Source organism: Acanthopagrus latus, chromosome 16 (assembly GCF_904848185.1).
Source record: "Acanthopagrus latus isolate v.2019 chromosome 16, fAcaLat1.1, whole genome shotgun sequence".
Classification (NCBI taxonomy): domain Eukaryota; kingdom Metazoa; phylum Chordata; class Actinopteri; order Spariformes; family Sparidae; genus Acanthopagrus; species Acanthopagrus latus.
The window spans coordinates 23,838,161-23,849,101 of record NC_051054.1 but is presented as its reverse complement, the minus strand read 5'-3'; the positions used below and the strand labels follow the sequence as shown (position 1 = coordinate 23,849,101).

The 10,941-nt window shown below is 37.6% G+C and overlaps 1 protein-coding gene across 6 annotated transcripts in view; it reads left to right on the top strand.

Annotated features, from left to right (window-relative positions):
- The first annotated feature begins 9,524 nt into the window (after positions 1–9,524).
- ccdc88c (coiled-coil domain containing 88C) overlaps positions 9,525–10,941 on the top strand; it is a 69,417-nt gene continuing 68,000 nt past the window's right edge. For 4 of the 6 annotated variants that reach the window (XR_005079535.1, XR_005079534.1, XM_037125197.1 and 1 more), the window contains exon 1: positions 10,089–10,148. Coding sequence is in view for 4 of the 6 variants with exons in the window: in XM_037125197.1 (XP_036981092.1) it covers positions 10,089–10,148 (60 nt within the window). In the remaining 2 variants the exon portion in view is untranslated. Of the gene's footprint in view, positions 10,149–10,941 lie in introns of all 6 variants that reach the window. The other 2 variants (XM_037125196.1, XM_037125194.1) reach the window with 1 other exon arrangement.

Sequence of the window (10,941 nt, the reverse complement as noted above, 5' to 3'; positions counted from 1 at the left end):
TCTCTGGCTGAAGTCTCTGTTCGACCTCTGACACTGCTGGCAGAGTGTCCAGCTCCACCCACACAACGTCACTGGCCTTTCTGTCCAGTTTATTGAGTCTGTTGGCATCGGCTACTCTCAGTCTGCTACCCCAGCACACCACAGCAAACAGAATAGCACTCGCCACCAATATAATAATATATGTATATATATATACCTGATAAGAAAAGAACCTTGATGCATGTTGGAGCTTGTGCACCTACTTCAGATGGGCTGTGCACTCACACTTTTACAGTATGATATGGTACAATATTATTATTCATACACCATTATGGACTCAAATGCTGCACACATAAGTACCTCCAAGTAAAAGTAAAATAAACTATATAAAACAAAACAGCACCAGATGTCAGTCACAACAATAAATTGCACATAACAAATATTGCACCCACCCCATAAAAAAACACCACAAAACCATTGTGCAATGCCTTTATTAGCTTGGCAGCGATAGTTAAGATTTTGGTTTCATGAAGGGTGACTATGAAACTTCACCTAAATTTCATCGCCATGTATGTAGATGATGACTGAATGTTACATTTTGGGCAAACACTATCACTGTAATACAACTACTAAAGTACTATATACAGTAAAATGCTTTAGTAGCCACAAAATTAAATTAAACTAAATTAAATTAAATACTAAGGTAGTAAAATAAAATGCTGAGGTATCGAGGAGTAAAACTAAGTGGAACATAAGGTGCATAAGGATATAAGGATAAGGTGCAGTTTTATTTACAGTAATAATTTATAGCGCAAAAAATATTTCTGTGTTTTGCAGCCATTTTCTCAGTTCCTTTAGCTCAGCAGGAGAGTGGGTTGTTTGAAAATTGGAAGGTTGTGAGCTTGATTCCCCAGATCCCCTGCTGCATGTCAAAATATCCCTGAGCAAGATACTGTACCCCAAATTGCTCCTGATGAGCAGGTCAACACCTCCATAACCCTAACCCTAACACCTGAGCTCTCATGTGTTGACTAAACTCAAAAACTAACTGATAACGTAGCAGTGCACTGAGTCCTTGCCAGCTAAGCAGCTAAACTTTAGCGCCGCTCCATGTTTAGATCACGCCCTGTGTGGGTCACTACACCGTCATTGGTCAGGCGTGCACACACTGTTAATGATACCATTGGCTGTAGAGTGTGACAATCTGTCAATAAAAATCAGCCAACACTTGCTCTCCGGTCTACATTGATTTCATAACTTGCCTCCAGTCGTAGCGATGGAGAACTTTAATCCATGCCTTAAGACTTTTTTCACACCTTTATCAGCTGAGGTGTGCTATTAAGGTGTGCTATCTTGGACACTGAAACCTGGTGGTGTCACACAATACAAAACATTAAGACATCACAGGGGAAAAACTGTAGAATAATTTAAGCTGCATAATGGAAAAATACTTCACAAGCGTCAAGCAACAACTAGTTTGCATTTACTTACTTCAAAGAATTAACTGGAATATCATGAGTGAATATATTGTTTTGGTTATGGTACAAAAATAGCAATATTCACTTCTCAACAATGACACATTTTCATACAGTTCCACATGTTGAGTCAAAATCAAATCAACAAACATGATAAATTATGTTCATTTCATGATAATAATAATAATAATAATAATAATATATTATAATAATAATTATTATTATCATTTCATTTTTTTAAATCACCTGACAGCCATAATAATAATAATAATAATAATAATAATAATAATTATTATTATTATTATTATTATTATTATTATGGCTGTCAGCCATGTCCTTGTTGTCCTCCTAACCCCAACCGTTTGGGAGTTACAAGTGTTTGAAAATGGGCAAAAAATTGACAGTGTCAGGGCCAAAACCCTTCCCCCAGGACATGTTTAGGAGCACGTTTCAGGCCATTTGGAGTCTGTAGATACCACTAGCAGCAGCAAGCAAGTGGCGATACAGCACAGAGCAGGGAGTGGTTGAGGTTAGTAAAAAGGGCATGGTCAGGTGTAAATAAGAATAAGGGTTAGGGTTATGGGGTCAGGGTTATGGCATGAGGTTAGGGTTATGCCCGGCCAAAGTGTGAGAGGTTGGGTTAGGAATTGGGAAAGAATCCAGTCCCCTGTAGGAAACAGGAGGTGCACTCGCCATCCACCCTCTTCTTCCCTGGTCTTGATCCGGTTGGCGCCCCCACCGGCGTCGACCACCCCGCTGGACCAAGGTCTAATCATCATAATTACTACCCATGAAGATGGGTGTTTTATTTATTTAGTTTAACTCTCTTTTTTAATTTTTTTTATTTCTATTTTTTTTTTAAAAAATGTTTCTCTTAATAAAATAAAACAATAAACTAAACATTTTTATAAATCAAATATATTATAAAACTAAAAAAGGTGTGTCCCACGCAACGTTTCGACTCCATGGAGTCTTCCTCAGGCAAATGGACACACTAAAAACTCAGCTGATAGTAGGCTGGAGAGCGATGTGTTGTCAGCTCGAGAGTCAGGTGAGAAATGAGCTCTCACTGAGGCTCCTTCCTTTTATAGTCTCTGCTGTGTGAAAGGTGTTGTTAAAACAAATGTTTTTTAGTGCACAACTTATATGAACTTGCTTTCCTTTTTTCAATTTTTAACCCCATGATATGCAAATGAAATGCATTATATAATAAATGAACTGTGGGATATATTTATTTAAGTTATTTATTTCTATCATAATTATTTATAAATTACAAATATTTGTTTAAGCCCTATGCCATCAAGATAATTATAATCATTTTTTTTTTTTTACAAATATAATCAACCTATGTGAAATAAACTAATAAAAGACAATAAATTTGTTTAATAAAAAAATAATATAAAAATATAATACATCCATTAAATCTTAATTATGCATGTAAAATAATGTGAATGAGGTTAGGGTTAGGGTTTTTAACTCAGGGTTAGGCTTAGATTTTCCTAATTTCCTAATAGAGCCCCAATTAGGGTTGGGTTTAGGGTTAGGGCAAGAAAAGATGTCTGACTGAAAGGAATAATGGAACAAGTGAAACCATGTTTCAACACTATGTTTAGGTCAAATTCATACATTTTGAGAAGAATCTAAGCTGAGAAAGCATTTTTGGCTTGAATACAGCTTCATCTGCTCTAACTGCCCAAAACAAGCTCCTAGTGCTCTAAAAAGCTTGATTTGGCAAGAAAAGACGTCTGACTGAAATGAATGATGGAACAAGTCAAACTATGCTTCAACACTGTGATTCGGTCAAATGTATACATTTTGAGCAAAATCTTGGCTGAGAAAGCATTTTTGGCTGGAATACAGCTTCATCTTCTCTAACTGCCATAAACAAGTTTCCAGCGCCCTGACAAACTTATTGCAGTCAAGCCACCCTCCACTCCCCAGTCAACATAGCTGCCATTTCATTTACCGTGATTGTATATAGACAATATTATGGTAATGCAGTGCCAGAACAGAATTCAAAATAAAAGCAGACATTTATGAAGGCAGTGTGCAATTTCACAGGAATACAATCAATCAGCCAGTCTGTTAATTGACTGATCAATTATTTAAATGATTAGTTAATTATTTAATTGAGCATTTGAGGAATTATTTAAGTGATTATTTACTGAATACATATCACCATCCGTATTGTGATCACACTGAACCCTCAGAAGATGGTGGCCATGACATTTCATCTGTGTGTTGGATTAGTCCAACATAAAAATAAACACAATAGCTGGAGTTTTTGATGAGGAATTTCAAAATAAAAGCCCACTTATAGTCAAATATTTTCAATATTTCCCTCAAATTCAGATCCACATTACCACAGACTCATTTGACTTCAGACTGATAGAACTCAATCTCTTGCTGTGTCCTTACTACATGTCGTCTTAATGTGTTGTTTGACAATGTTGTTACTATGTGTCGTTACTATGTGTCGTCTTGATGTGTTGTTTGATAACGATGTTACTATGTGTCCATCTATCTATCTACATACACAGAGAGAGAGAGAGATGCATTTATTTTTCATGCATCATAGCCTACTAACAAGAACAAAATGAATTATATCTATCTATCTACATACACATATACATATATATACAGAGAGAGAGAGAGTTTGTGTGTATTATATAAACAATAATACCAATAAAGATTAGTCAGAGTGATCAGACTTTATTTGAATGTTACAATACAGTAAAATAATAATCAAGGGGCAATTGTTGATCACTGTTTTCACACAAAATTACACTGGAAACACAGGGCCAACTGTCACCAGTGTCCATTGCAACAATGCCCTCCAAGAAAAGGCCCAAGTATGGCAATAAACACAGTTTGTGGCTTGCTGCATTATGGAGTGTCCACTGAACTTCAAAGTTTACTTAGCACCTAAATGTAGTTGGGTTTAAAGATACCATTTCATTTAAAAAGTAACACAAATAACATAAAATACTGATTAGACTATATTTCATTCCAATTAAATCTGCACTGTCATCTTCTTTTGTATGACTCTGAAGTAAGCAAGGATCTCACATGCAGTGAAACATCTTATGAAATACTCTATGTTTTTATTTCCACCAACAGTCGGATGCATCATTTTTCCATGTCTCTGTTGGGTCCCTCCTCATGGACTGAAGGATGAACTGAACTGGCGTGGCCCAAGGAGGACGCTCACACCAAAGTGGTGTCGAGAGAGTTACCCACAGCCACCCTGTGGTGATGAACAAACAGTTAACAGCAGTCTTTAAGAACAAATTACACATTTCCAAATGGAGTTTCATGATCAACTGACGCCATCTGTAACAAAAGCCAGGAAAGGTCTGAGTGTTAGATGTTTGTTCATCACACAGAAACAAACAAAACAACTTGGCCCTGAGCAGACACTCCACAGCAAAACCTGTAGAGGGAAAAAACTAAATAGCAAAGTCAGTCTCCAAAACACATGTACCATACGTACATGTGTAACCAGTGTAGTGTAACAGGTTTGATTTGACAATTCCACTTTCAAAGTAAAAGCCTATAACTGTTAGATTAACACATTTCAGCTTTCAGTGCACATGCGACAAGCAGTGGCAACAGCGTGAGTGAAAAAAGTACCGCTGAAAAATAATGACACATAGTGCAAGTACAGAACCCTGTGGCTGACAATGTGATTACAACAGCAAGCACCAGGTAGATGCCAACAATGAAGCCAGCAATGCTGATTGTGGATTCAGGATCATCATTCACCATTGGAGGGAAAACAGTCCCGCAACTTCACGTGAGTATTGCTCATCATTCAATAGGGCTATGCAAAGAAACACCCAGGCTCCTATCTGTGGCCTTGGGTGAGCTGTGGCTGCACCTGTTGCTCACTCACTTCAGCCTTGTTATTATAAAGGGAGCATCAAACCTTGCTTACATCAGACTCAAATTCACTGTTAGCGCACAGGTGGAATGCGTGGTGTATTCATCATGACCCAGATTTATTTGCCACTACACTGTCCATACAGGTGCCAAATGTTTTATGCAAATCAAACAGAAACACAATGACGACGATGATGATGATGATGATGTTGAATGTTTTATGACACGGCTAACTCCCTGCTACACTGGGATTACAGCCAAAAATAACACAGTAACAAACAACGCAACTACAACTTAATGAATTATTAACACACAAAACATGTAATAAAGCTACTCACTAACAAACTGCTATATGTATATGATCTACTTATCTCACACCAGCCACTGAACGTAATACCTTGAACTATACAATTGTACTGTGAGGTCACTGACATTACTGTGTGACGTCATTAAGCCTCCTTTCTGCTCGCGCGAGTCTCAGTCCTCAGCTAACGTGTATGACGTGCCCTGACGCGCGGATGTTTGATTTGCGCGCGCGAATGTTTTATTGCGCGAGCGCGATTTATGGCAGTATTCTATGCCCATACTTTAGCAGACCCACATCGTGTTCCATCTAAACTCTGTGGTTGGTCAAGCCTGAAAATGTTATCAAGCATTGTCATTGGTTGATTTTATTGATTTAGCTTAAAGGGCAGGAACCGCGTTTATTGCAGCCATATTTGAAATAAATTAGATTCAGCAAATACGTTTCTGCATTGTGCCACTTCATTTATTATTATCATTATTATTTTTTAAAGGCTCATGATAAATGTCAAGAAAATTCAGCTGAAAATTAACACAAATTATGAACTTTGTTTCTGCCCAGTTCAAGGCACATTTGTACAATGATCTGGTCTCAGCAGATGCCTTGAATCTGTTGATTGTCATGTCATTTGTAAGAATGAGACTCATTTTGTAAGTCTTTTTTTTTTTTCTTTTTTTTTTTTCAAAAATCACAGTAGTCACCCTTTATAGAGTTTTTTTTTTACAACATTTCCCACTGGACTCCCCTTCTTTGCCTTTTTTAAGGCTTATTATTTTTATTTATGAAAGATTTATCATGTCTATTTGCTTTTGACTGCATCTGATAGTTTCCTCATTAAATGGAACTGGTTAAAATGTCCACACGAGGAACAACAGATCAAATCAGGTTATCATGAGACATATACTACAGTTATATAGGTCACATGATAACACTTTGGTCAATTCTGCTTGCTGTGAGTTGTGGTTGAAAGTCCTCAGTCCTCTGATAATCCCAAACTGGATGATTTGTCTGGAGAAACAGGTGGACACATGTAAATACATAAATGTGTTCATGCATACATACGCAAACATTTAGTGTGGATTCCCCAGAGTTTTATCAATGTGGCCAGGAAATTGGCCTCAGGATGGACTGAATAAACAAACAAGTAACAACAAATGTATGTAAGCCAGGTGTAAAAACTCTTGTAATTAGAATGTAATTTGAAGTACATTCTCAACATTGAAGGACCAACATATATCAGCTAAGGCTGAAGGCTGTTTTTTTTTTTTTAAACTTTATATAACATGTATATGTTTATTTTTACAAAAATAATTGAATGTCAAAGATTTCCTGCTGCTTTTTACTGCATCTAGTCTTCCTCAGTAGATGGAACTGGTTTAAATACCATAAAGGTACCTAATCAGGATATCATTAGAAATATACAATTACAGTAGGTATGGTTGAAAGTCCTATCAGCTCCCAACTGGATCATTTGGTTGGAGAAACAGGTGGACACAACTACAGTCTGATAGAGTGTTTTTTTATTTATTTCTTTGTTGTAACAATGCTTCTTGGCAGTAAACCTTAAACCCTATTCCTCTGCTCTATTTCCCTTTTAAACTGTGCCACATTTGTAAGGAACATGCATTTGTGGGATCAGAATCAGAGTTGAGTATGTGGATTGCGCTCATGGAAAATTTGAGAAATTTTCTCTGCCAATCAGCTTATTCTGCTATTGACTCCTTTTTGGTGTTGTTTGATGGTTTGGATGATTGAAGTCTGAAGAAACAAGACATATTGGCAATTTAACAGTTTATTAATTTAACAAACAGCAGCCTCAGTAATGTGTGGAAGAACCTTACACAGCCACAACAGCCTGGCACCATATTGGAAACCCACACTGTAGCACTACATTGTTGAGGGCCTGGCTTGTATCAATAAACCTTTGCACCATTGTTATTCATTGCATACACATATAAAATGTATCCAGCCTTACATAGATAAATATATTGTTTAAAGTATACAGGAGATGTAAAAGTTGATAAGGAATTATTGTGAGCTGGTGCTGGAAGTACATCCTCTGTGGAGCCTTCTTTGATGATTGTGTCTTCTTAAGTTCCTGGGAGGTTTTGGATCACAGCAACCTGGCGGTATCACAGCAGACATAGTGCTGTTGACAATGGTGATCAAGTGCTATGTCTGAAGTCTACTGTCATCTCAACAGTCTGGAGAGGCTCCAGCTCCAGCTCTCACATCTGTATGCAGATTTAGCACCATTATGGATGATGAAAACTAACATACGTATTTAATGTATTACCCTTGTTTCCCCACCAAACAATACACTGACATGACATTACATACATGAAGTGAAACATAAAAGTACAGTAAGCAACAATTAAATGACACAGACCCTTTAAATATATTTAAGCCTCAACTCTATCAAAGTCTTCCAAATGGCATCACTATAACCCTGACATTATTTCAAATGTCTCCAGTGTGCAAAAAGGTAATTGCTTTGAAAAATTACATGCAGCTTTCACAAAGCCGATCACTCATCTTCACGGAATGAGATGAAGTGGCCGTCAGAAGCCACGACGTGGCACTGTTCTTTTGCTTATTGACGCCATGTGTGATGTTGAACAAAGACTACTGCCATGCTTTAGCGTCCTATTTCCACCATTTGTCCTATTTGTGTGTTGGCTGACGGCTGATTAAGGTTGCTCGTGGGCTCCGTGCAGAGCCAACGCCATTACCTACGAAAATGTACTACGTCTATAGTGAACATTTGCATGTGACCTGGCGCGCCTGGGTCGCTGTCGGTGGTCAGTCGTTTGCCAGCCGTTCTTCTCCTTTTAAGACAAGGTGAAACCGAGTGATTACAAGTGAAGAACAGCAATACAGCTTTTAAAGCATGCTGGTCCCAGAGTGATCAGTGGCATCCACAGATGAAAAAAAGTTTTTAAACTGGTGCACAATACCAAACTGAATGAATACACATGACACTTTAGGCTACTCTCCACTGTTTCAGTCTTCCATGCTCCTATTCTGATCGCTAGTTTATGGGATTGGTCACTGCTCATGATAATAATAATAATAATAATAATAATAATAATAATAATAATAATAATAATAATAATAATAATAATAATAAACACTCGTTGTTGTTATTGTTATTATTGTTATTAATGTATTAATTACATAACTAATTGATTCATTAATCAATAACAACATCAACAACAGCACTAATGATAATAATCATCATCATCGTCACCATCATAATCATAATCATAGTTAATAATATGAATTGAAATCAAGTCTAAGACAGGAAATACCATTTCTACAAGAGGCTCACTAGTCATGACATGTGAGTTAAATTAAGTTCAATGCAATTTTTATGTGAAAAGTGAAGTTAAAGTGAAAGTGAAATTAAAATAATCTGTAGCCTACATTACATTTTGCATTATGCAGTCGACATTCTTTTAGTGGCAATCAGAACCAGATTAACACCAGCAGTTTTATTCAACCATATTGGCCTATTTTCAAACCTATCTGGGTTAACTCCCTCTGTGTTAACAAAGCACGTTCTCTAGAGGTAGATGGAGTACATTCTCATCCAAAATATTGTAAAAACAAACAAACAAACAAACAAAAAAACACTGGCATATCATATCATGATCTACATAACCTTAACCCCCATAGCCACTAACTTCATAGTGCCATTAAAGTTAATTTTCTGGTTTTGAAGCTCTTTAGCAGGTCCACATCTTGTTCCATCTACACTCTTTGGTTGGTCAAGCCAGAAAACGCTATCAAAGTACGGCATTGTCATTGGTTGATTTAGCTTAAAGGGCGGGAACCGCGCTTATTGCCGCAACTACTGGTCAGTACTCCTGTCAGTCAAACTTCCCTGCCTGTGGTCTCAGTCAGAATGATAGAGAGAAGGACGGCAGGGGTAGAGAGACATAATGGAGACTTAGCTTTCAACGGAAATAACTTTCATAACGCTGTCTGGTTTTCTTTATCGTGTATTTGACTTCTCTCTGTTGAGTTCACTTATCTTTCTTAATTTCACGGCGGTTTTGCCGCTTTACGTTCCGAGTTGTGTATCCTTGGCAACGCGAACAACTCAGCGAAGTTTGGATCAAGTGCTGTACCTTCAAACAGAAAATAAACAGGATATTCAGATGAACTAGCTGAACTGACTCCAATGCGCATGTAATCGAGTGCGGGATCCATTTGAAAAGTTTGGTATTCATTTTTAACGTGTTAGTTTATTGTATTTTAATCCTAATGTCTAGAGAAACGGGAAAGCGCGAGACAATAGTGGTGTAGAGCTCGTGCAGGGTGCGATCGATGCCGGGGGCTTTGTTCTGTCCTGTGTGGAGACCTACCGCCACCCTGCTGTGGATATCGACCGATTGACCGGTGGATTAATGATTGGTTGGTGATTATTAACGATTGGAGCAAACATGGATGTGACTCTGTCGGAGTTACTCGCCACTTTCATGGAGTCACCGCTGGTGTTGTGGGTGAGTGGGAGCAGCTGGCGCACGCAGAGTTGTGTGAGGATGGCGCACACAAGCTCTGACAAATGTCTCAGTTTTACTTTGGGGCACATTTGTTGACAATAATTAACAGAAAAACTTGAAAATACACGAAAAAACTTCGACTTGCAACATCTCAACAGATCAGTAGTTTGACATCGTACACTGTTAACCCATTGGTTGATACTTCCACTGTTTTAATCCAGTGGAAGGGGAAATATTTTTCAGCGTGAAAGTGTCCGATTAGGTCCGATTATCCATTGAGAAATTGGTAGCTGTCTCAATGACTTTCCACAATTAGACCTCATGCTAAGTATGAAAGAGAAAAGGTTGTTTCCCTGTTTCTTTCGCTTCACTGGTTACAGCTGCGGTTCTTCCGTTGATTGTGTTTCCTTACATCTTCATCATGCTATGCCATAAATTGTTATCATACACAAGGATTTCCCGCAATTGACCCAAATACTGTGCTTGCACCACCCCAGCGGATTTCACTAGTCTGGAAAAGCTACAAACAGGAACTGACCAAATAATTGATTAAAACTGGTTTCAGAATTGTATATTTTCCTTGCCTTGTTTTCAAGAATATGCAGATACTTGCACATTTACTACTACTACTACTACTACTACTAATGATAATAATTCATTTGTTTTGGAATTTCAAAGACTAATAGTATATTTATAGTTTGGTGCAGAAACAAACTGATTGCCTATTATTCAGCCAGTACCACCCAAAAACCACAAAAGAGAAATTCAATCCTGGAAATAACTGTTGAACTGA